Source organism: Trachinotus anak, unplaced genomic scaffold, assembly GCF_046630095.1.
Source record: "Trachinotus anak isolate AG129_WGS33_773 ecotype Australia unplaced genomic scaffold, CSIRO_AGI_Tana_v1 ptg000008l, whole genome shotgun sequence".
Taxonomy (NCBI): domain Eukaryota; kingdom Metazoa; phylum Chordata; class Actinopteri; order Carangiformes; family Carangidae; genus Trachinotus; species Trachinotus anak.
The window spans coordinates 8,505,927-8,532,815 of NW_027273859.1; the positions used below are offsets into that span (position 1 = coordinate 8,505,927).

At 39.6% G+C, this 26,889-nt stretch overlaps 1 protein-coding gene across 1 annotated transcript; it reads left to right on the top strand.

Annotated features, from left to right (window-relative positions):
• Positions 1–81: 81 nt before the first annotated feature.
• slc15a4 (solute carrier family 15 member 4) lies at positions 82–26,083 on the top strand. The gene is made up of 9 exons (XM_071482338.1): positions 82–268; positions 469–1,096; positions 3,425–3,717; positions 4,455–4,596; positions 4,844–4,924; positions 7,249–7,429; positions 10,954–11,112; positions 15,890–16,048; positions 24,166–26,083. Exons 2-9 carry the CDS (start codon positions 521–523, stop codon positions 24,315–24,317), a joined length of 1,743 nt encoding a protein of 580 aa, XP_071338439.1. The 5' UTR covers positions 82–268; positions 469–520; the 3' UTR covers positions 24,318–26,083.
• Positions 26,084–26,889: the final 806 nt, after the last annotated feature.

Below are 26,889 nucleotides of genomic sequence, written 5' to 3' on the forward strand. Positions count from 1 at the left end.
GGATGAGGCTGCTGGTCGCCTCTCTGACGCGGCACGTCGGCTGGGCTTCATTTGTAGATCGTCTCCACGGAAACGCAAGAGTGAGCGTTTATTGACTGGGCTCTGTGTCACGCGATAGTACTGTGACTGTTTTTTTCTTGTTGACTTCCAGTTCTCCTTTGATAAAGTGTTGATTTGAGACGAGGCAAAGTAAACATTTGAGCGGTACATGTCATCTAGGTTCATGGAGATAACTATGACCCCCGGGGACGTGTGTCAATAATTAAAGGTAATGTAAAAACCTAACTCTTGACAAGCTGTCGTGCTAAAGCTAGGTTCACACGACTGTTGTACCACATATAGTGAGGAAAGTGACTCCGTGGACTATTCAGAAACTATGAGTAAGGCACAGCTTGCTGTTTTCTCTGTGTAAACAGTGGTGACAGCGTTTGGTTGGCCTGTTTAACTTGCTCTGTATTTTCTTCCCAGGTTTGAACTCTTGCTAACCTAAAAGGAGCCTAAGCCATTAAGTTGGTTGAGAATGGCTAACAACAGGGATGTCAGTGAGAGCACCCCTCTTTTGGACTCTTCTGCACACAGACCTCCAGCACCATCAGTTTTCCAGGGAAGACGACTAGCATGTGCAGCCGTCCTGCTGGCCGAGTCGTTAGAAAGGATTGCCTTCTACGGCATCACATCCAATCTGGTTCTTTTTCTCAATAGTAGTCCTTTTTATTGGGAGGGCACTCAGGCGAGTCAGGCACCTCTGGTGTTCATGGGTGTTACTTACCTGATTTCACCTTTTGGAGGCTGGTTGGCTGACGCCTACCTTGGGAAATTCTGGACCATTGCTTCGAGTTTGATCCTATATCTTGCTGGCTTGCTGTTTTTCCCTTTCATTTCAAAAGAAGACACCAGGATACACCTGTGTGGAGAAGAGATGGCCTTCCCTGTGCAACCTGCTGAGTGTCTGCGCACAAACACTACCCCTCCAAGCAATGTAACCTGCCCCATTCGTGCCCCATATTGTGGCCCAATAATCTACACTGGACTTTTTTTAATTGCGTTAGGTGTGGGCACTGTGAAGTCCAACATCACTCCATTTGGGGCAGATCAGGTAGAGTATGAACAATATTACTTTAAAATCTCAAAGTCCGTATTAAATATGTTATAATAATAATAATGTTTAAAGAAGACTTAGAGTTTATCATAAGCTAGAAGGTTTATTTTCTCACATAGGCCTGTGTAAGATTTGGTATGCAGTGTGACATCATGGAAGTCTAACATGTGATGGGACTTCTGCTAAACCATGACGGTTCACTTAGACATGCATGCTGTTATTCATCATGGCCAGACATTGTTGACCATAATGTAGAGCCAATAACAACCCCGCTGTTTTTCACTCATATAAATGTACACCCACACAAAGAACCAACAACAATACTGTGAATGGTAAGGAGTGAAACACACCACATCTGGCAGTTTGGTGACATAATAATGTCAGATTATCCAGTGGACCTATAAGAAGCTGTTTTATAAGTGGGAAAGTTCATCAATAGGATCATTGTTTCTCACAGTAATCGAATCAGGAGTGCATAAAGCCTTTCAAAGGGGACTTGCAGGGTGAATATGCTTAGTACTTGATCTCACTATGCTCAATACAAGATTTTCACGTTTCTGTCGATGCTCCTTTTGATCGTGTACAAACACACAGCATGTACAACATCAAGCAAAATCTATACATTGGAGTAAAACAAAGAGGAACAGAAACAGAGGCATCTTACAGCAGCATACAACATAAAGCAACATATTGAATTAGCAAAGTTTTTACTAGTGTTAAAGATTTTCAGGGCAAAATAATTATAAAACACTAAATAACCTTGACAAACATGATACTTTTTTCTGCTAAATTTGGATTATGAAATTCATCACGAGGCAGAATTTTCCCACTAATGCTCCTCCAGCTGCAAGTCCGAAATAAGCAGCTGCTGATACTTGAAATTTGCTCAGTTTCAGTAAAATTGAAAATTTCACGTTACTTGAGGCTTGATTTCTGTCTATGGAGTAATCGCACCCTTTTGCAGTGTGAAGCTCGCCATGGTTAATGTTATGGGTTTTTTATTTTTTAATTTTTTAAATTAATATGCACCTTGAGCACAATAATCATAACGTTACAGTTTAAGTGGGGCTTCACACCAGACCGGCATAGATGTGTCTGTGTAGGCAGCTGGTGCTGGACAGATCTGAAGTTTGGGGCGTGAAATTAAAGCAGGATTCAGGCGGGAGGAAACTGTATTGCAACTGTATCCCTTTTTTTTATCTTTTTGTGAGATGTAATGTCTGTCAGCAATGTAATATTTACTGATTACATTGAGGGCCAAAACTGAAAATGTTTGTCTTGTCCTGACATGACTAAAGACTGGAGGGAACACAACCACTTATTCTGATTGATGTTGTGTCAAAAGTAAATGTAGGAGCAGCAAAACCATAATTACCCTGTATATGTATTATTTTAAAACAGTTGTTGGTAACACAGGACAATCAAGTGATTCTGTAACTGACACTGACCAGCTGCACAGAGGAACCCCAGAGAGATTTATGCTCAGCATCAGCTTGTGAATGCCATGACATTATCTCCCCTATAGTTAATTGTGGCTGTACTGCAGCATCCTTTGTGCTCATATATAAAAGTCATATCCACTTCATCACACACTGATAAAATCTTTTCCTCCACAGGGACGACTGCATGTGGAATGGCTCAGTGGCACTATGAGAAAAATATTATGTGCATGCATAGACATGTAACTGATATAACTGAATTTATTGCAGTTTTAGTAAGCTAATAGTGTCGGCTGTCATAGCAGATTTTGTAAGAAAGCTCAGAGCCACAGTAGGCAGATAAAGAATAAACAAAAAGTTGCTGTTTATTTTGCTTATATTACAACAGTAGTAAAAAAAAAAATCACTCCTCTCTTGTCACCTAATACATTTACCAATTTCATTTGGCTATTAATTGCATTACTACCCCATTACTATCACACTAAATACAGTACTTTTAACCATTTGACTTACTTTCACATCCTTGTCAGTTTCAGCTTGTGATCATGGTTCCTCTTTGTCATTGCTGTTTGTCTTTTCTGTTCTATGTTGCCATGATTTTTCAAGCTGGTTTATATCATGTATTTTGTAGTTTTGTTCACCAATGCAGCTGCTGCTCAAATGCACTTTTTGGAATTTCCTCATGTGGCAACTTTCTTATGAAAGTGCTGATGACCAGACTTCTTTTATATTGTAGCTGACAAAGACTGCTGGTTGACGGTCAAACAGTTATGATACAGCTGTAGCAATTGTCAGGGTTCAAGGTCTTTTCTCTGAGATGGCTAAATCATTTTATTTTAATTGATCTCCTTGTATGTGTGTCTTCCTGCTCTGTATGTAATCTCAGGTCAAAGACAGAGGGCCGGAGGCCACACGCAGATTTTTCAACTGGTTCTACTGGTGCATTAACTTAGGAGCCATCCTGTCTCTGGGAGGTGTGGCCTACATCCAGCAAAATATCAGCTTTAAGCTTGGCTACATCATCCCAGCAGTGTGCCTCGGGGTCTCTTTCCTGGTCTTCCTCCTGGGCCGAACTGTCTTCATCACCAAGCCTGCTGATGGCAGCGCCTTCACAGATATGGCCAAGATCCTCAGCTTCGCCTGCTGGTCCCAAAAACCCAAGGAACCTAACTTGCTCCGGTGAGAGCGGCATAACACCTATATGTATCAGTCAGTTTTATATGCATAGGCTTTTTATATGCTAGAAAAAGATAAAGTGTATTGTCAAGTAATAAAAGTGGTAAAAAAAAATGCACTGAATCACAAACAGCACACTCACATTAACTGCAGTGTAGCAAAGCATTCATCAGTCACAATGGGAAGGCTCCTTCCTACAGTGTAGCTAGTATTTTAGTTTGTGGTAGAGTTCAGTGGGATGGTGACTCTGATCCAGTGGAATAACACAGCCAGGTGTTCTTGATAGACCTTTATGTTAAAGCCTCTTTTGATCCCCTGTATAATTCTTTTTTTTCTCCATTGGACCAGGCATTCATCTTCATTCCCTGTGGTGAAAAGTTATTCTGAAGTGCTGTTACTTGACTTTGAACCAAAGTAGTACAATCGGTTCAAAAACTTGACATTGAATATTTTAAGTTAGCCAATCCCGTGGCCTTTCAAGAATTTCTTATTAAGGCATTCTCTCCTGAGATGGGGATTATAGGCTTTAGAATAAAGTTTCTTTCCTGTCTCTAGAAGTGCTGTTATTTACGAGTGAGATGTTCATAAAGAAGGCTGATTAAGTCTCCCACTTTAAGACTTAACAATAATTCTAGTATATTCTATATTTATCTATGTGTTTATTTTATGCTGTCAATCACTCTTCTTTTAAACAGCATTTTAAATTTTTATTGTTTTTTTGTTTTTTTATTCCCATGAAGCAACAAGCCAACACTACTAGACAGTGCCAAAGTGACCTATGGAGGAAAATTTCCAGAGGAGAAAGTAGAGGAAGTGAAAGCCCTGGTGAAAATCCTCCCAGTTTTCTTTGCCCTCATCCCATATTGGACTGTGTACTTCCAGGTAGGATCCACCCATTTTACATTGAATCAAAATTTACGAGTAATTTTTCAGATAAGATGAAAAATGTGAAGGAATTTAATATGGGAATATGAGCTCTCTGCATGCAGCTATGCTCACGTGTTAATATGACGGAAGATTGTTTTCCGTTTCAATATTGGAGAAGAATGGTTTTGCACCAGACATCCTGGTGATCAGAAAGTGGAGAATTACTTCATGCTGAGACTCTAATCTCCTTATTGTGCTGCAGATGCAGACAACGTACGTCCTGCAGGGCCTCCATCTGAGGATTCCTGATACTGCCTCCAACAGCAGTGTTGACGCCCACAAGGTAACCTAAAGTGGAGACCCTCTCAGCCCAAGTACCTGTTTCTTGTTTAATTAAAAAATAGCATCACTGTGGTTACATGTGCAGTTTGTGATTTGTTATTCACGTATTAACCAGCTACTGTATAATTCTGTTGCTTTTAACATGCCAGTGTGGAGCTCTAACCTGCCTCCACATAAGTAGGTTTGAACTAGATTTTTCACTACTGAAACTAAAGGAGTTAGTAGGTCACTGACACAATGGTAGGCAACAGCTGGAGGCAGCAGCAAAGGTTGGTAATGCCTTGGGGATTAAGTCAGAACTTTACTTCACAGACTAAAACCTCACAGATTAGCAACCTGGCTGTGATTGTGTCTCTCTGCAGCAGCGCCTCCTCCTGACTCCTCCTGATGAGTGTTGCTGGCTTACCTGTGTCTCACTCTGACAGATTGTATTTTCTGAGTGAAACTCCCTCACTTCCTCCACATGATACACAACTCCTCAGAAATCAAAGGTTTAGAAATGATGAAATTGGAATAGACCAGGAGGTGTAGTATGCATAGCACAGCTGTTCTGCTTTTTGAAAAGGCACACTGGAGGTATTGGTGAAGTGTACTGATTTCATGGAAATGTGAAGTGAAACACTTGCCTGTAAACCACACAATCAAACCTTGTGTTGTATAATTGGCACATATATATTCTTATATTTCATAATAATATTCAGTATAACACTGTTAAACTGGTTTCAGCTAGTTTTGGTTACTCACATTCCACTGTGTCTGACTGTGTTTAAGAACTATATATATATTTTTTTTTTGTTGGTTTTTTTTTTTCCTCTCACGCTTTTTTATCACGTCTCAAAAACGGAACTAAGTGTTTCTGCTACCAGCCTCGACACTTCTCAACATCAAAAGGGAAGTGAGATTAGATGCCTCTATGATTCGCTCCTTCACCTCACCTGTCACATCTAAGGGCCTAAGATGAACAAACACTGTCTCTTCAAGAAACAAGAGTCCAAACTAATAATTATAACTGGGAAACCGGGAAAGGCAGGCTTTGTAATTATTTATCATCAGATTATGTCTTGACATTACCACTCTATTGAAGTGACATGTATTTGTTTTAGTTTAGTATTTGCTGATATATTTGTTTGACTTACATTTTGTAGGGAGTCTGTACTTTTCAATTAATTTTTAAAATTAAAACTGCCTTGTAATATCTGTATGGCATCCTGTGATACATATAGAGCAATGGTTCCCAACCTGACTTTTACATATAAAGGAGAGAGTGATTTTTATCTTCTCACATTGTTTAAATTGAATGTATGTTGATGCCTGAGGAGGTAAAACTGCCTATAATTCCTCAAAAGACCAAAGATTTGAGAATTGTCCACAAAAGAAACATTATTTATTTTTTTTCTTTAATTGCTCTGTCACTAATGCTTGTTTATCATCTCTTGTTACCCATGATGTAGAGTATGTATGCATACATATGTATGTAACCCATTTGGGAAGTAGAAAATGCTGAACGCCATGCCTATCACAGACCGCGGCTTGCTAGGACACCCCCGTCATTCATGCCAGGCTTCCCTTGGCAAAGAAAAAAAATCTCACCGAGCACTTTGTATCATTTTGAATATGTTAATGCACAAACAATGGAGGAAAACAGTCTTTAAGGAGCTGCGTATAGATTGCCAGCGGTTACTCCAAGAAATGGAAATTCAATTTGAGAATAAATGATGCTATCAGAAGTGTTAAACCAGAGACACATCGGGAGCTCAGATGGCACTAGGAATTTGAATTACAAAAAACATCTCCAGCAGTTTGCAGTCTTTCTTTGCTCCTACAATGAGATATTGCCTGAACTTGTAGATACTTTGTATTCTCATTGTTTGCACAGTGTAATTATTCCTCACATAGATTACACTTTATGGTAATAGCTTTAGATCTGTGCTGAAAAATTATTTTGAATTGACACTTCAATTCAAGGCACTTGAAAAGTATACTCATACAAACAATACTACTAATACTACTTATACTACTACTAATGATAATAATAACAATAGTGATAATAATAATTATGTTATTTGTTCACTAATAATACATTTATTAGACTGTGTGTTTTCTTTACTGTGAATTGAAATATTTTTCATATCTTTATGTTTGGTTTTGACCACCTGGGGGTGCCAAAGTGATATCAAGCCCAACGTACACACACTTGCAGGCACACTCATGTGCACACTAACACTTGCTGAACTGTGTTGGAATGCATTGATATTCTCAGTAGTTTTCATGCTTTGTTGCCTTTTTACACAGTTTTACCTCATCTTTCTCCTCTGGATCCCCCAGATGACGTTCCGCTTCCCGGCTGCCTGGCTCACCATGTTTGACGCAGTGCTCATCCTTATGCTGATTCCCCTTAAGGACAAAGTAGTGGACCCCATCTTGAAACGTCGCGGCCTGCTGCCCTCCTCTCTGAAGAGGATTGCAGTGGGGATGTTCTTTGTGATGTGGTCAGCCGTGGCAGCGGGTGAGTGCACTAACAGACATGTCCTCTCTACGCTGTCACTTAAGTAGGCCAGAAAAACACCAAGGAAACAACAGAGCGAGGGCTTGTTTTCGGTGATAAATGCCACATGTAATCAGTACTTCCAAGGCAATGAGCAATGACGCTGCAGTGTCACATCTACATAATTTCTGAGTTTTATTCAAAAGAAAGATGTTACAAATAGCTCTGTCTCTCACCAACAATGGTACAAATGTGGCATGCTCTATGAGGAATATTAAAGCTGAGGCATTATCAATCTGCCCTGAGTATGATTTACAGGTATTTGGCAAATCCATTTTTCTAACTAATGGTTGCCTTTACCGTGTTGTTTTTTGTGGATGGTCTGTCACAGACATATTAATTGCCCCTGAATTAAAACATCCCTTTCCACCTGGCACAGGGGAAAACAGCCCAGAAAACGGTTGTGCCTTTTTTCCTCGGCCCGTAGAGCACAGGGGGAGCTGTGGCATCTCACTTTTTGGTCCTGAATGACTGCACCTGCATGCGGCAGCGCTGTTCAGTCCTATTTACTTCCAGCCTGTGGATTATTTTGGAAATAAAGTCTCAGCCAGGCCTGTCAGCGGGTGCTGGAGCATTGATACATCCCGGCTAAAATGTTTTGAGAGAGACAAGCCTGGAGGCAGGAAGAAAGCAAATCAGTAGCACTCCTTAGAATCAATGCACATTATATTTTCCACAACCGCTGCCCTTTCCCCTTTCTCAGATGCACAATCTACCACATAGAATATGAACATGTTCTGTCATTAGTGACCTTTTAGATATTGGCTGGTGTATTGGCTTCAGTCAGGTTGCCAAGTGATTGTTAAACATGCACTGAATCAAATTTTACAACAATTGTGCAGGATAATTAATTTTTTTAATGAGTTTATTAAATATTTTGTTTGTACAAATTAAAATAATGATGCATTTTGAATACAGCAAATACTGTAGTGTGATTTATTATTTCATTATTAAATCTAATCAATCTAAATTACCTATTAGAGGTCTGAATAGCCCTGTTCAGTGTTTCAGATGATTTTAACAAAGGCAGTAACAAATATTTCCATAAATGTCTTTCGAGCATAACAACATCAGCTATAATTTATTTGTTGCTATGCTTGAATATTGTAAATGCTGCTAGAGCAGCTCCATTATTGCTACTGTTGTCCCCCTGCAGACGTCAAATAAGATTCAATAAGTGATTCTCTTAATCTTGATCTGCAAAACCAATGTTTCTATCAAGTCATTAGACAGCACAACCAGATTAATGTGGAAAAATACAGTATGATAACAGGCTAATACAGACAAAACAAAATATTTATATTAATATTTATTTATTTATAGATTGTATATGTGGTAAACGCTCACCTTATGATGTAAATAGCCTTTTTAATCAGCCTCTGATACAAGCAGTGATAATATGTGTCGATATAATCTATAGATTAAAGGAGATAGTGCCCATGTAAGCATCTGTGTGCTTTCTGTGTCTGTATTAATAAATAAGACAGGGAGAAAGGGGGTATCAGACCAAATTCTCAACCTTGTGCCTTACTTTATATGGACATAGTGAAGGAGATGAGAAAGTTTGTTGAGGGAGAGTTTTCAGATGGTCTAGTCTGAGTTACTAAAGCCTGACTTAGCCCATCAACAACATCCTTTTCAATCAGCGAGATTTGGTAATAGGTCTATTAACCAAATCCCATGCGCCTACTTTTCGGTTGAAAGTAATATTTTCTTTTCAGAGGACATGAGCAATCTTAGACGGAAAGGTGCTCTAACATGTTCATTTCTGATGTTCAAAAGCTATTCAGGTATTTACTTTTCCATTTGGCTTCTTGAAGGAAAATGCTATCCTTGCATTTGAATTCAGGCAAAATAAATTCTTAATATTGTAGGAAGCAATTTAGAGTCCTGGGAGTGGAGAGAAAGGGTTTACGATGGTGGTGCAGTGGTGTGGGCATTGGTCACAGAACAGTAGGTGAATACACAGCAAGTGCGCAACGCAGTTCTGACCTGGATTTTAGGAGTCACATCGGACAGATGGATTCAATCTGTACAGTAAGGTTCTTTGTGAGTTATTGAGATCCAGTGTTAATGAAATTGTGTCTGCATCAAGAATAATTTGCTGAGGCTGTTTGCTGTTTATCCCCAGCATTTCCTTGCTTTACAGTCACACACACTTTACACAGATTGACCCATGGGAGCTGCCTCACACTGTTAATACGTTCTGAACTGTATTTGCCTCAGCTGGCTTTCCATGTTTCCTCAGTGCTTATCTGTATCTGTCCACTAGTTGAAATTGGATAGTTGTGGATGACCAAGTGTGGCATCATTTGCGCAGAGAATAGCCAGTCAATGACATTGCATTGTCAGCCTGCCACTCTGTGTCCACGACATTGCTCACACCACTGCTTTTCAGAGTTAGAATCACTTTCATCATCATGTGCAAGAAATGTGCAGGAATTTGTCAGGATAACATTGTTGCAGAGGTATTTCACCGGATTTCATCGTACAGGCTGACATGGATGGCACGAGGACAGCTGGACCTCCCGTGCAGTGCAGAGAGACAGCTGAAGATACGCTGTCAAGGCGACAGTGGACTGATTCTGATCCCCCTTTTCAATTGTGTCCCAGACTTAAGCCACATGCTGGGCCCAGCTCTGAAAAGCTGCACTAACACTGCTTTTGAAGAGATGGGTTTTTTTTTTTTAGCTTGTTGTATCACATTCTCTTAACTTTATGCTCTAATCTGCTTTAGTTAAAGCTCAATGGCTTTTAGGTGTCCAAAAGCATCTCTTGCTCTTTTTTCTTTTTTTTTTTTTCTCTTTTAAATAAAAGCTGGACCAAGGCTGCCAGGGATCACACTGGGTTGTCTGATGTGTGATGTTTAGTAAGGGAAATAAAAGCAGGGATATGTGTTTATAGTATGAGACTTGCTCTGGGCAGCCCAGTGGCCACACTGCCTGAGATGGACGGCTGGTATTTTAGGATAGTCGGATTACAAGGCTACAACTCCTCTCAAATACAGCATTAAGTGTAGTTATTATAGGAGGCTGTCTCTGGGAGTTATCTGGAAATAGCTGCTGGTTACATGATAATAGCTATCAAATAAAGCTTTTAGCAGGCGGTAGCGGTTGATGACAACTGCTTCCCTCTTATTATTGAACTGTCTGCACTGTTCTATTGCAAACTGCCATAATATGCAGGCATGCAGATGTGATCTTAATGAAGTGGTAGGGTATCCTAGAAACTAGTTAAATCCTTAATAGACTGTCACTGAATCCTCTAACTCCGGCTGTGTTTGGCTGTTTATTGCTGTCATGGACTTCAGAACTGATAAATACTGTTTCTTCATCCTGACTGAAATATACAAGAGTTTCACCAACTGCCCTGTTTGCATTTTTTCTTTAGTATCTATGGCTTTTTTTTCTGACAGTCCTTCGTCCGTCTTTGATTTCTCTACCCAAGGCTAATGATTTTTATGTTTTCTGTGTCCGTTCCCTCAGGTATTTTGGAGACCAAACGCCTGGATATCGTCAAATCAAATGGTACCATTGACCAGGTGCTTGGCAACGTTATCTACTACGCAGCAGATCTACCCATATGGTGGCAAGTGCCTCAGTATGTGCTGATAGGAATCAGCGAAATCTTTGCCAGCATTGCAGGTACAGTTGTTTGACATCTCCAGTGGAATTTACGACTAACAGAAGCTCTCATTTAGCACTGCAGTCAGGTGGACATGATGATTTAGAGTCTAACTCTAAAACACAGTATCCTCCTGGTCATGGTTTGAGTTAGTCTGATTCACCCTCACACTGAGCCCCTCTGAGTGGATTGCGAGAAAAAAAAAATTCTCCTTAGAATGAAAGAGTGCAGTGAAGATAAATGTGTAAACCCTTTTTGAGCAGTGTGTTTGATTCATTGCCAGACTGCACCAGCTTTAATGTGTTTGTGGGTTGTAGTCCAGAGTAAATAGCCCAAGATGTCGATGGACAATTGATTATTCTGATTTTTGAAAAGCATTGTTCAGTAATGGGACCTGTTGTGGAAAAAGTAACTTTTTTACACTTGAAATGATAATTAAGCTGTGCCTTTGCTCCAGCCAGTGACTCGCCTCACATCAGCCCTCTTCCTCAGCTTGCTGTCCAAACAGATATAAGATGGATAAATACACAGATATCAACTTTATATTGTACCGTGTTTCCCTGAGAGTCAAAGTTGCAACACTTTCGACATCATAACATAAACTTTTCACCTCAGTCAGCTGGTGTGTGCTGGACATTTACCACTTTGAATTTAAATGTGTCTCAACATAATGAATATTGTATCATGTTGTATACCCTTGGCCCCTCCCCCACACACAGTCACACTCGAAATAGATAATAAAAGATAATATACAAATATCACTGAAATGAGTTGTATTGCAACTTTCAACTCTTAATTATCCAATTAGAATGCTCCCTCAGCTGTCAGACTGTTCATAGGGACATATTACACTTAAATACACAGAAAATGAAGGTACGTTTAATTATCAGTCCTGCACTTTGAAGGTGCTGACAGTTACATTTGCATGTAGAGCAAAGAGGCAGGGAATGAGTATTAAACATCCTCTTAAGAATTGTACGCACCAACTCTCATTTTTCAAGGCATTATACTGGAGACTCTAATGACTGCCAGAACAAAGGTACCATCCTTGGCTCACTGTAAAGCCAACGGTATATTACAATTGAAATGGGCATAATCTCACAGGCAATGTGGTTGGTTTATAGCAAAAAGAAAAAAAAAAAAAAAAGAAATATCACACACGCATACACATTGGGCTTCACTCTAGTGAATGCAAGCCTTAAGTAAGAACTTGTCAAAACTTTAACATGATCTTGTTCACCACACTCCAGTGCTGGTTTGATGTGCATAAAATCAATCCCTTGGTAAAATAGCCAGTTGTGAATGTCTGCTTCTGTCCAATTAAACACCTAACAAATCATAGCACTTCATCACACTGAAGCAAAACTCTTGTAACCTGAAACCTGCATTTCGATAAAGTAGTCAGACTCATTGATTTGCTACATTGCTCACAATGGACTAATACAACCACATATATGGCTGACAAGGTATAAAGACTATTAAAAAATATTCTGCAGTTTGACAAATCTCCTACCATAGAGCACAAACAAAACTGATTAATATCCATTGGGTTCCAAAGTTCCAAAGGCAGATGTCCCAAAACCTTGGCACAATAACCCAAAACTGTCTGCATGACTAGACACCACTAGGACTGAGGGTAACTTTGGTGAATTAACCCTTATGAAAGTCCTGAGCTTGGTAATAAGCACCCTATTCATCATTTTGTCACCTCAGTGACTTGATGGCCGAAGTCCTTTGTGAATCCTTTTTTTTTCTATCTTTTGTTAGTAGACAGGTTGGTAGAAGAATTTTTATTTTTTTTTTCAGAATTGCAGCACATGCACTAACTTTCCAGAGTAGGCAAGCTGTTACGTGAATATGGCCCCAGGTCTGATTTCAATTCAAATTTCTGATATTGTTCCAGTAAATATCATTCTAAGACATATGCTCATCAATATGAGGTCATCCATAATCCTTCACTGGAAATTTAGCACAATTTGCTTTCCCCAGAGAAATAGATTCCCTGTTATTTTCAAGAAAATAATTACAAAGAAAAGCGTTGACTCAAAGCAGGTCAGAATAGTTCAAGCTGAAACTGACAGCTGCAAACTTCTTTTTGATACTTTCAGGGCATCAGCTGAAAACTGCTCCGTAAGAAGCTGGCTTTCATTTCTTGTGAGCCCTGACCTAAAGATGAAATGCCAGAAATTGCTCTAATGTTATATCAAATCCTTGCTGCGAAATCTGAGACAAGTGTGAACCAACAACAACAATGTTCTCCTTTATTAAAAGAGGGAAATTTGTCTGTGAGAAATGTACCAAATAGGATGTAAAACTTTGCAACTGTGGGCCATTTTTATCCTACAGTATACTCTGTGAGGCTCAACAGAAATCTTCCTAGTGTTGTGTTTATCTGAAGTGCATTCAGAAAGTATTCACATCCCCCCACTTCTGTCACATTTTGTTATGTCAGCCTCATGCTAAAATTGTTTAAACTCATTTTCCCTCTCATCAATCTAAACTCAGTTTCCCATAATGACAAAGTGAAAAACATAATTTTTATTAAAAAGCAAAAACTGAAATATCTCAATGACATAAGTGGAAATTTGAAATTTAGCTCAGATGCCTCCCATTTCTCTTGATCATCTTTGAGATATTCCTGCACCTTGATTTCTACACCTCTGTCATTGCAGGGTATGGAATGTAGATTGATGATTTTTTTTTGTTTCTAGCTCAAGGCTGCAGCATAACAAAATTAAGTTAATGATGGGGTCTGGATACTTTCCGAATGCACTGTATCTGTTTGGAGTCTCTCGATCGGTCTATACTCTTTTTTTGTCACCTCTTTTTTCTCTCCAGTCATGATCATGGCTTCAGGCCTCTATTATCTTAGTGATTGGAGATTTTTACGCCTATAGCCATGACTGACTCATTCTCCTATCACTACTGATCTTGTTGTTGTTGGCTCCTCTATATAGACTTCGCTATATGTCTATATTAAGAATGAAGATTGAAACATTAATATTGTTCTCTCCACAGTGGAAGGATTATCTAGCTGATCCACTCACTGCTGTGTTTTTATAGGAATGAACATTTGTCATCTTTTAGTTTAAAATCCATGGACACTAAGATTTGTTTAATAAGGGTATGATAAAGCCCCTGAACAGAATTCCATTAAGCTTCTATAAAACAGTGGAATTTGGACAAAACTATCAGGGTCCCTATGAAATTCAAATCCAGACATAACAAAGCTATAGGGATCCTTAAAATAAACGTGTTCTCTTCTCCCCCTGCATAGCATCCCACTGAGCTTACTTCAAGGGAAATTGGCTGACAGAATTGTGACATATGTCTGGTAAAGAGGAATATTTCCCCTTAGTCTTCTTCTGTTTGAATAAATCTCTTTAAAACCTCAGGTGCCTTATACTTCCTCACTGCAATCCTCAGTCTAGTAGGACAATGGGTAATTCTCCGCACATACGCCACCCAAGTCTGTCTGCTTTCAGGCAATAAGAATATGCAAAAAACTTTTGCAAGATGATTCCCTACAGGATTTTTAATTATGTATTGCACTTTGGAAAATGTTAAAGGCTAATGTTATTTTCTAAGAAAAAAAAATCAGCCCTCTAACAATGCCCATGGGAGGAAAAAATTCTATATACATTTTAAATTCCATGGCCGACTTTTTTTTTTTCGTGAATAATTCTGCCTTTTGGTCGAGAAAGGTCAAGCTGTTCGTTCTGTGTGTGGTGAAAGCTGTGGATGCCACCGTGATCATATCTAAAATTATTGTTGTCACAAAGAGCTGTATTTAACATAATGTCATGATGTTGGTCTGTACTGTTTCCTTGCCATGTCCGGAGCTGTATCTCAGAGCCCTCATCAACCTTTGCAGTCCCCTGTGATATGCATAGCAGTGTTTGTTGCTATCAAAAGGTTAGCTCAGGATCTAAATAAATGTATCGTTGTGAAATTCTGGAAAGGTCATTTATGTTTTCCACTGAGTAACAACCTTATTTTTGCCATGCTCTTATCTCATTTCTTTTCTTATAAAGGTTTTTTTTTTTTTTTTTTTTTTTTTGCACAACTAGCGCAGGTATCTGTAAGGGAACTATTCATCACATTAGTTTGTGCAATGTCCCTCTCCATGGAAGGTCTTAAAAGGCAAACGTATTTAACTTTGGCTCCCTAATCTCTCCTGACAGATGTAGCTATAGGGCCTCATTTGAAAAATCACATGTTCGAGGTGCCATGAAATTATCAATGTCAGCTCGCAGGCAGACAGATCTCTAGGCATAAACGACACAGATTTGATGTTAATTTTCACTCCACGTCATCCTTTCTCTTAGGTCCCTCTCATTCTCAGTTCTTTCTCAGTAAATACAGAGTGATAATGAGTGTGATACTTTTGATACTTTTTTCAGAAATAATATGTTTTGTTTTTTTTTTGTTGTTTTTTTTTTGGAGACCAGTCAGAGTAGATACCCAGCAATGGCGCTATAGACCTGTGCCACCATGGAAAATTAGTTGCCAAGGAGCAGCTGAGGAGGCCTTTTGGTCTCACAACAGTCACTGCCAACAAAACTAATTATGTTACATGCATGCCTCGCTTCTTCCACTATCAGACATGAACTTGGTAGTATGCGTTCTGGCAAAGCTTGTAACTACATAGCATGATGATGCAGGCTACACTATCACTGGCTGTAACATGTGAACCCTTTTCTTTTATATTCTGCAGGGCACAGTGTGTAAACTGTTTTCACTGTTTTATTGCCCACACATTCCACAACAATTCAACAGATACTCTCTTTGTCACAGGTCTGGAGTTTGCCTATTCTGCAGCCCCCAAGTCCATGCAGAGTGCCATCATGGGGCTCTTCTTCTTTTTCTCTGGGATTGGCTCATTTGTGGGGTACGGGTTGTTGGCTATTGTCTCCCTCAAGGCGATTGGCTGGATGTCATCCCACAGAGACTTTGGTAAGCGATGGAGTAGCTTTAACATGCAGTATGTATTGTAATTTCTGACTGGCTAACTAGCAAAGCATTTAACTACTAAAGAGCCAGATAAAGACAACTAAAAACAGAGTGAACATTGGACCCATATGCATCAGGTGGCTAGAAACATGACGATCAATTAATATTAATGTTTATTTGTAACTTCTACATGTGTAAAAAGGCAACAGAGTGCTATGTTTACCATATCAATTCAATAGGTGATAATATTTCAGTGTTATGTTCACTGTTCATTTCTGCTATGAAAAAAGTTACTGCAACCTGTCAATCCTGTCAAGCTATCAATCTGTCAATCCTTTCCATGTCCAGGCCAGGTGAGGTTTCCCGTGTTGAGTCAAATTAAGCTGCAGGCTCCACTCCTTGTGGTGCCCTCCCGTCAATTTCTTTAAGTTTCAGCTTTGCAACCATACTCCCCCCGGAACCCAAAAACCCAGAAGACAAAACTTGAAGTTTTGTCTTCTGTGTTGAACCATATTTAGGAAAGGGTGTGAAAAATCAACACACTGTTATTGGTTTTTTGGTTTTTTTTTTCCTCTAGCATCATGTCCACTCTCACCTGAAAATGAATGACAAGGCACTATCAACACTAAGAATCAGTCCACATGAATGTATCTGTTTTTAACGCTTTTACCCATAATCAATTGATTCTATGATGACAAAAATATTTAGCTTTGAATGTATATTAAATAAACTGTGGAGCTGTGCACCAGGCTTTATATAATATGTGTTCTGGCATTTCTCAGAAACAAGCAATTGGCCCACTTGGTGTGAGATTCCAGTATGTGTGTTATTGACGCTCTAGCCAGTTGACATGAATGTAGACTCCTGGGAGTCCTCATTGGGCTGACTTTATCCAGGTGTGAATTTAAAGAGTGCTGCTGCTTTCCTCAGACTGTCTTCAGCACACACATGATTGATCAGTACTCATACAGTTTTCCTAGGGCCGTCCATAGTGCACCTGAATTGAGCATTACAGTTGTCAAGCCCGCTGTTAGATGTGCAGTGCGTATAGAGGGCACTATTGACTTTGCACATTGACTATATGTATGGACTGGTAATAGAATTGTTGGTATCGATTCAGAAAACAGAAAATTTATTTTCGAGGGACACACCTAAAGAACGTTCATAGCTCGTGCTGATTTAAAATCCACTTAAAGAGTTTGTAAATTAGATGCGGGGGGGGGGGGGCACTGTGTGCAGCTCTCTTGTTTTCAGAGTGTTTCCCATAATGAATAGACATGTCAGACTAACGACAAAGGGTTTGTGTAAATCTGTCCAAGTGGTAGAATGAATAGCGTGGTGGTGGCAGCAGATGGATCGGCTCCCTAGCAAGAGGAGGCTCCCAAGCCAGATGCACTTTTCCCTGAGCATGCGGTAAATAAGCCAACACTGTAAATTGTTTACCCACAAACACCTAATAGCTCATTAATACAGAGTGCAGACAGGTAGGGAACTGCTTTTGATGATGTTAGCATGGGAAGATGTTTGGCACGCTTCATAAATTCATCCTTTGCTCAGCCTTACTTTACTCATAAGGCAGTTAAGCTAGAGCCGGATTGCCTGTAAGACTCCTGTTTGCTTTCCAAAAGAAGTAATTTAAAAGGTGAGCTGCAGAAATGGAACAAAACATCCTCCTGGCCACTGATAAAAGACACATGGCACAAAGCTCAGGCATTAAGTGCAGTCAGGAACCACGCAGTTTGTTTTTGTGGCTGTTTTTCACAGTTTGCTGAATGTTAGCATCTTCCACATCTTGTGGCTCTCTAGGTGGAATGGATTCAACTTATTTCCATGGCTGCGGGCAAAATGGTGTGCTGTAAACAGCATCTTGGGTGAGCTTTGCTGAGTTGTACTGAGCTGTGCATGCCTGAAGACAGATGAGCAGCATTAATCACAGGCTGGGGGTCTGATTACATAGCCCTACTCCTCTTAAGTAAAGCTGTCCCTGGAGCATTACATGGAGATGGCACTGCTAGTCTGGCATCACACTGGTGGATGCTCAGCTCTCCAGTGTCGTGCTGTAGCTCCATCTTCCCTTGCTCTGCATAAAGTAATGTCAGTCAGCATAGGTAAATGAGGAGTCTGTTGAGTCTGGCCGTTGTAACAGTATTACCAGCTGGTTTGGAAACTGGTGAAGTTCAAGGCTCAAGTTCTTCAAGACAGCAGGGAAAATCACAGAGGTGCTCATGGCCCATAACACTTTTTAAGCAGTTGACTATTCAGCAGGCTGTTAGGATTTTATCTGACTATTCTCATGTGTTGAACTATGTTATAAACGAATTCTAGTGAGAGTTATAGGAACAACATGCAGACATTCATTTCTCACTCTCTCAGTTAATCTCATACCAAGAACATAACCAAAACAACAGGTCACTTCTTGAGCGTCCCCTCAGTGCGGCCCCCTGTTCTTGGAGATTTTAAGTGTTCATATGTGAATCATTTCCCCCTTCAACATGTGGGGGTGAATGAATATGCAGCTGAAAGCTCACGGCAGCGGTCTGCACAGCCTTAGAGAAAATGGTTATACAGTATTTCAGCCACATCTGTTTTCGAACTTAAAACATGAGCTTATGTGTTGAAATTATTGATCTTTCAAATCCCACGGCACATCCTTCCCCCCTCTGGTTACATCTGGTGGAGTAGTCATTCATCATGCTCTTTCATTTGGTATTTTCATAGGGCTGGCCTAACACCACCTCATCCTTTCCTGTCAAAGAGAGTATGGAGCTGTGTTAACCTCATAAGCCAAGTTGGCCAAAGATCAACCATCACTTTCTTCACTAGCATTATCCTTTCCACAGGAGGAGGTTTTTGTTTCCAGAAAGTGTCTTTTGTTGCATTCAGTTTGTTCCACCTTTGTGGGAGTGTCATTCACTCAAAGTGAATGGTTTTTGTGAGCCGCTGTGGTCATGTGACAGGAAATGGCCTTTTCTTGGAGCAGTGTTTAAGTCCTGACTGATCTCATATCAGATGTCTGGGACGTGTTCAGACATTCAGAGCGAGCTGACATTCGCACATCCTGTTCAAGAAGTGTTGGATCACACTCAGTGAAATGTCAGTGTTTTAATGGAAACCTTTAATGTCAGATCTGGCAACTTCAACATGAACTCTTAGTCTGTTTGAAAGGAATCTATTTGAAAATGTAATTTTTGGTGCGTGTATTAGACATGTCAGAGACAACTGAAGGCAATTTTGACAATTAACAAACTCCGGCATCAATCGTAAAGTTTCTCTGAGGCAGACGAGAGCTGCAGAAAATAACTATATTTATAGCTGAAACAAACATGTATTGATTCCCTCTGATTTCACTCTGAGGCAGAGGATGGCACTGAATGCACTGAAGCATTAAAATGTTGGATCATTGCGCTGAAGGTCTGGATCAATTGATCCATTTTCAAACGTTAAATTGATATTGACCTGTTTCATCTGGACTCACACGATCTACTCAAACCCACTCGCAGGTTGACTGTCCCATGAGTTTATATCTCTCAGATATGAGACGGCTGACCCCTTCTGTTGGGGCATTCAGTGTAATCACAATCACAATCTTGTCATTTACTCACTCTGAGTTGTAAAACAGGACCTCTGAGCACACAGGTGGAAATCTCTGAGACAATTTGTCTTCCACTTCGATTGGTCTGCACTATTCCCTCCCTTGCTATGAATTTGCCTTTGAAAGAACTGTCAAATATTTATGGCCTTCATTAATGTTTTTTACAGCAAGTCCTTGTTTAGTCTTTTGCTCCTGTAATTAGCCTTCCATAATTTTCGAAAGTGCTTAGCAGCCAAGTGGGCCCTGGGGGGGCAGAGGCTGAAAGGAGGAGGTAGAGCCTAACTTAATGTATAATGAACTTGGAGCAAGATCCCTCACAAAACTGAAACCTTGCACAATTTTCAGGACTGTTCGGATAATTGTATGGCACTTTTTTTTTTTTTTTGCTAGGTCCCTTTGTCACTGCTTGGGTGCTAGTTAAGAGAGAAGTTTTGAAATCTAGAACAAAGGTTGAGATTCAGTCATCTATCAGAATAATCTTACCAGGGCAGGAGCAGTGTTTTTTTTCCTTCAAAGGGGTAAAAATGTTCTAAAATCTGAATTTGTTTCATGCCTCGTGTTGACATTCAGTACCTGCCCAAGAGCAACACACATTGTTGAATATGTCACTGTAAATCCTGCACTTATTTTCATATTGTCTATATTCTACTTTCAGATCATATTTTACTAAAAGCTCTGGATATTGCTGTTGTCTTCACTCTGCAAAATTTGTATGCTATGTCCCTTGCTTTTTGTAAGTGATACTGCTCTGTTAATTAAGACTGCAGCAGCAGACCCTTGGTTTACTATCTGTTAAAGAGAATTATCGATTGAGAATACACCCACAAATGCACTTCCCTTTTCCTCCTGTGCACTCCTGTCAAGCACATTGTTGTGCACTTTATGAATTATTCAAACACCGCTTTGGTTTGTGCTCTGTTTTCCACAATTTAAACCTTTGACTGGATTAAGATGACAACAAAATAAATTAAAACTCCGACAGGGGTCAAAGTGTTTGTCCGGTTTTCCATTTGCCATTCGTTTCATTAATGCTTTGGCAGAACTTCACAGTCGTCAGCCAGCTCTCTGTTCCTACATCAAAGGTTTCAAACTATAGAGATGGCCCAGTGCACAGAGCACTGACGAAGGATCTCCTCTGTGTAATGCATCCTATCATCACGGTGTTTCTTTATTCCCCTCGATTTCTAATTATCCACAGGAGCATGCACACAACAGAGAGACTGGGAGAAGAATTATCTCCATGCTCGATACACATGGTGGCATTATAGGGCGTGATCTGCTCTACTGATCACAACTGATCATGCAAAGCAGCGGGACCACTTGTTTCAAATTAGTAAATCCTGCTCTTTGATTAATAGCAAAGGACGCCCTGTTAAATCATGTACAACAACATGAAGGTTTCTGTGTTAGCTGAGGACACGCTGTGACACGCACAGCTGCCTTTAATGCAGTGAGGTGGCCCTTAGTGTGGCATGTTTTATTCACAGCTGTTGACATTGTACAGTTTACTTTAATAATGTTTAAATAATGTTACAGCGTACGAACAGATTTATGTCTATGTTCAGGGAAAAAAAATTCTAGACCGTTGCATTTGTAGTCAGGATTAGGATCAGAACATAAAACCCTGTGATGACTATATTGCACTTGGCCATATTGCAATTTCGATAATATTTCAATTAACTGTTCAGCCCTACTCAACAACTATGGGATGGAATGGAATTAAATTTGGTTCTGACTTTCCTTGTCCTCAGAGGATGAATCCTAATGACTTTTCCTTTTGTTTTACTTGTATGTAACATACATTACAAATTAATTTATTGTAAATGCAGGTTTAAAAAGCAATTTTAGTCAAACACAGGGCCAGTAAACACATTTAAAACATAATCAAAAACATTAAACTTAGGTTAAACAGCAACGTGTGTAAATCAGTCTGCATTGACCACTTGATCACACATTGATCAGTTGTCCACAGCTGATTTCTACTGTAAGAGAAATTTCTCCTTCATTTCATTAAATCCCTGCAGCCATCTGAAGGCAGCAGGACACACATGTTGATAAATCTGCAACCTCCCATTTGAGAATTGCTGCGCCAGACCACAGTACCATTACACACGGTCAAACACTTTGTTTACCTCAATTAAATTGCATGCAAATGACACCAGGCTGCTACAAAGTAACCGCCACACCTCTGTACACATCAGACGGGTCAATTATAACGCAGCATTGGGCTGTTTATTCAGGAGACTCCAGATTACCAGAGCTCATTAATCCCACACATCACAACCTTCGCTCTTATTCATATAAAAAAAAAAGGGGGGGAGTAGCAGTTTGTCTTTATTCTTTAAACCCATTACAAAGCAAATGCTGCTGTGCTGTGTCACACTTTAAGATATTTTCTTTATTATTTATTTATTTTTATTGTTTTTTATTTGTTCTATTGTGTTACAAAGACCACAGATCTGTCCCATAATTTCCCAGAGAAGCATCTTCCCATTTGTCGAGCTGTTGTCGTCATGCGTCACTGTGAGTGACACAGTTGTTTCATTTACCCTACGACCAGTGATGTGACCTAAGAGTCAATTTATTTATCACCACACACTTTTTGTGGTTTGTGCTCCTGCACATACAGGTTTGTTTGGAGAAACCCACACTGTCTGCTAGACTTACCACTTTGCACTTGTTGTTTGCAGCTCTTAGTCTTTCATGTAAGCACATTATTCAAAGACTGTACAAAGAGCAGTCTCATTGTGATGATACACTTTCTGGGCTCTTCCTACAAGGCTTTGTTTACAACACAATCAGCTGTTCACTGGTTTTGTTAGAATAAAGGGTAATGACCTCATGAATTGAGCTTTTCTACTTTCTAGTACAAGATTTAGGAACTGCAAAAACCAGTTTGCAAAGTATCTAATTTGTGTTTCTACCTGCATCACATGAACACACTTCAGAATGATTCAATAAGATAGCCAGAAAAGTAAAATGTGAAAAAAAATGAAACATCTTTAAAAAATCCTGTTTCTGGCACCATCTTGATCCAGGGGGATGTTAACTTTAAATTGACAGGTGTAATTAGACCATACTCCTGTACGCTCACACTGTGCACACACTCCTGCCATGTGAAAAGGCAGAACTTGAATTGAGAATTGCCCCCATATCTAATTAAAATCAAGCCTGCTTTTCTTTCTCTGGCTCTTTATTTGGTGCGACAGCTCCACATGGAGAAGCTAATGGGAGCTCTCTGAGAAGACAGCCGCTTGCTCCGGGGCTTCACATTTACTCATTTGCCAATAATGTAGGACGTAAGCTATAGGTCTCTGTTCACTGGCGAAACTGTGCTTTTCATGGAGACTGTTACATAAACCTAAGACATGTTCTTAAATCTGCTGTAGAAGAAGAAATAAAAACCTAAAAATCCTCCTTTGTTCAGTGTAAAGCGGCGTTCAGCAACCAGCTCACCCCAAATTGTTACATTGTTCAGCAAAGTAATAAACCGCCTCATCTCATGCTGTAGGCTACAAAGTCAATTGGTCCGCCTGACATGGTCAAGAGGACAAAAGCTCCTCTTATGCCAATCCAATTGTCTTCATACTCGAACAGTGGAGACAATTGTATTGTCGTCGACTTTGCCCTTCATGTAAAGCCCTAGCAAAGCGAAAACAGGATTTGTTTAGAGCTTTCCTCTTGAGCTGTGATGCTGAACGAGGACGACCACTTCAACTGTGCAGCAAACGTTAAGACAATTAGAGTTTCCAGACCCAGTTCGAAACGTCGGCCGGGAATGTCAACAAATAGCATTGCTCAATTTTCTTTTTTATGTTTGAAACTAACTGTACAGCATGCTCTTAGTTCTGTCAGTCTCAGCACCATGTGTTTGTCTTCCCCCTCCCTCCTGTATACAAGTCATATTTCAGTCCCAGCAAATCACAGTGGAAGCGCCGGCTTATTTTCTTCCACCTTTTTATTGTATCCCGTTCCCATGAGGCAACAAGCAGTCCTTTAATACCGATGAAAGACTCCCTGGGTCAAATCACAGCTGAGGGCCCATATTGCTCTGTTATTTCTGATACTTCAGTCCCACATCATCAACACCGCCTTTCTGTGTCAACAGCGAAGTGCAAGGTCAACTGTCTTCACTTTGTGTTCACAGTGTTGAGAGGAGAAGTAAGAAATCCCCTCACCCCCCCCACCATACCACTGAATCCTAATTCCTGCCAGAATCGCATTACCCTGCCACATGCACTTCAAGTGCTACCTTTCATGTCTGGTTAAAAAAAAAACACAGCAAACTGTCACAGTTGCAAGCTCGTGGCCGTTTACTTTTGCCTTTAGTATTCTTTTAACATGAAGTGTGTGATAAAAGAACCCTCCTGCTGTCCTCCTCCGAATATGTCGTGACTGACTGTTTTGTTCTATAAATTTACATATTTGTCATTATACTGAGTAGCTCAAAGTTTTTCAGCATCACCTGAGTTTCAGCTTAGGCATTCCATACTTTGTTATAATAGTGTCCTTGTTTTCTCTCTTCTAGGTAATATCAATGACTGCTCTCTGCACTACTACTTCTTCCTCCTGGCGGGGATCCAGGGCATAACCTTGCTGGTCTTCCTTATTGTCTCTGTCAAGTATGACAAGCAGAAGGGCAGAGCAGGGAGCCAAAGGCAGAGACACACCTCCTCTTGACCCCCAACACATGTCTCGGTATCCTCTTCACCATACCTGCCTTTTCCTGTCATATCACTCAGTGCCCAAAGACACTGTCCATTGGGTACCTACTAATCACATCCTACAAAAGATTGGGTTACCTCACATGTGATTCTGTCATGACTATATATTTCTTATTTATGTTGGTTTTAGCTTTTATGTGGGACTCCTACATCCTTTTTTATAACAACAATGGTTTTACACCACTGGGTGAATGCACAGGTACCACTGAAAGTAAAGAGATTAATGCAGGAGCCTTGTTTGAATTGTTTCCACTGTTGCCTTTCTTTGATCATTTGCACTTGACTTGAGGAGTGGTGCCACAAAAATACAAATCTTGATATTTTATAATCCTGAAGAATGCTCAGTTGTTTTTATTCTGTTTTCTAACAAAATCTTTGGACTAACTCTTTTACAAACCACTTTACCAGCCCTTATGGTATGATACATAAGTATTTAGTCAAAGCAGTCATTTGAATGATTTCTGAACGTACATCCTGAGGGGTATTTGTGCATTAAATATACTTGAATGTCAGCATTATTTCTTGATTACAATTACCCCATGTTGGCTTCTAGAGACTTTCAAACACCTATGCAGCAACACAGTTGTGATCACATCAAATGGGAAATTAGTTTTAATGCAGGGGGAAATTTTATGCATTTTTGCTGATTCCCAGAAATGATTGCTGTTAATGTTGCGACGGAACAGGACTTTTTTTCTATCAGACTAATCTAATATTGAGAGGAAAATCTTCCTGTGATTACATACTGTAAATCCACATTATCCATTATCCATATAAATTTGTGATAAATGCTCAGACAGCACCATACATAAATAATGGTAACTCCTCATGTTAGAAATACTCAATGACTTCAATGAAGCTTCAAAGCAGTTTTTATTTTTTGGACAAGCTGCAAAACTGCACATATCAGGATGACAAAGAACTAATTAGAAATGAATCTTAAACACAGGAAACTGTGTATCTTTAACTATCTGCGGCATTAATGCTTGATAAAAAGTAGTTCTGGACTTGATGCATAAAAAATAAAAACATAAGCCATCCTCACTGGCATCATTTCTATAATTAGAATATCATAGCGAAATAAATCTCAATACTTCACAGTATTTGCTTTTTGCAGTGTTATCATGGCTTTGCGGCTTTGCCAGAAAATCTTGAAGGAGAGGCTTCTGTTTTGTTGTTGTATTTATTAGACTGTGATGCATTTGTCTTAGCTTTATACTGCTAAGAATAATGTTCATGCATGTATTTCTTCACTCCTCAGAATAAGTAGAGCACAAGGTACTGAATTTACTCTCAGGGCTCAAGGAACAGTGTCAACTGATATAACTCTCCATAACTGCCTTTGGGAGCTCAGACGAGTGCTTAGCCTGTGGTGTAAATAAAGTTACATTTGTAACAGCACATTAAATGAGTAAGAAACTATCCCACTAATGGTATGTGAAGCCTTTTAGAGTGATTTTAATTTGTGTTAAATTGTTTGGATGGATGGATGTTCCTTGTTTTATTGCATATTTTATATATACTTGCTTTGTCATCTCAATCATCTTAAAAAGATTTATGAAGTTTATTTTGGAAATATATTCTGTTTTCATAACGCTGCAGAACTGGAATATTGTTTTGTGGTTATATTTGTGACTATTAAAGTATATTAACTTGAGAATTGGGTTTCAGCCATTTCCTAAATAAAGCATTACTTGCAAAGCTAGTTCAAACATTACTTTACACAGTGGTTGTAAAAAGCTTTTTTTTTTTTTTTCATCACTTTTGTGCATTTTTTTTCTCTTGCAAGACAGCACTGCTTTCTCACCGGCTATGCAATCTGAAGTTATATGTATAACTGAGAAATTTGTGGTCTAGGTTTATAAGCTAACTCTTGTATTTGCACATTACTGATGTAAATACTGTAGGATATTTTAAACATCTGAAAACATTAACAACTTGTGTGTGATAAGGGATTGTGCCTTTAAAGCCTGCCATGATGCTTTCATGATTAGGGTTATGGTTTGTTGCTCCTCAGGCAAACTTAAAGTGGAGTGCCTAAATTATTTATATTACAAAAAACACACCCTGTGGCAGGCTGTTGCAAACACACAGGTGTAAAGTCTTATTTTGCATCCCCACTGGGGGAGGCAGCATATTTCTCCAGAGTTTCATCAGACAGAGATTGAAATCAAAACGTCATCACAGATCATTTTTTTTTAAGTTAATGCCCCCTGGCCATGAGGCTCGCAGAGAGCCATTTCCTGTTTAATTTGGTCAGAGAGATCACATAACCGTGACTGAGCAGGTAGCTTGATGTTTGAAACCAACACAATGCCTCCGGGTCATAATTCTAGTGTGGCGGCTTGTTTCTGGTGTTGAGAGGAATTTCTGACACATCGAAGTGGTTATGGAGGCAGAATTGCAAAGCAATAACACTGAGATATATAGTTTTGGTACGAGCCCTCCAATATTTTAAGTTGATTTATTGGCCAGGATTTAAACAACAGTGCCTTCGGGAGAACACCTCCTGAATATATTTATACCTG

Bases quoted from the DNA above. Each gene is read 5' to 3' on its own strand.
- slc15a4 (XM_071482338.1), top strand. From the start codon at position 521: ATGGCTAACAACAGGGATGTCAGTGAGAGCACCCCTCTTTTGGACTCT. The intron at 3,718-4,454 runs GTGAGAGCGGCA...ATTCCCATGAAG, and splicing joins AAGGAACCTAACTTGCTCCG to CAACAAGCCAACACTACTAG. The intron at 4,597-4,843 runs GTAGGATCCACC...ATTGTGCTGCAG, and splicing joins ATTGGACTGTGTACTTCCAG to ATGCAGACAACGTACGTCCT.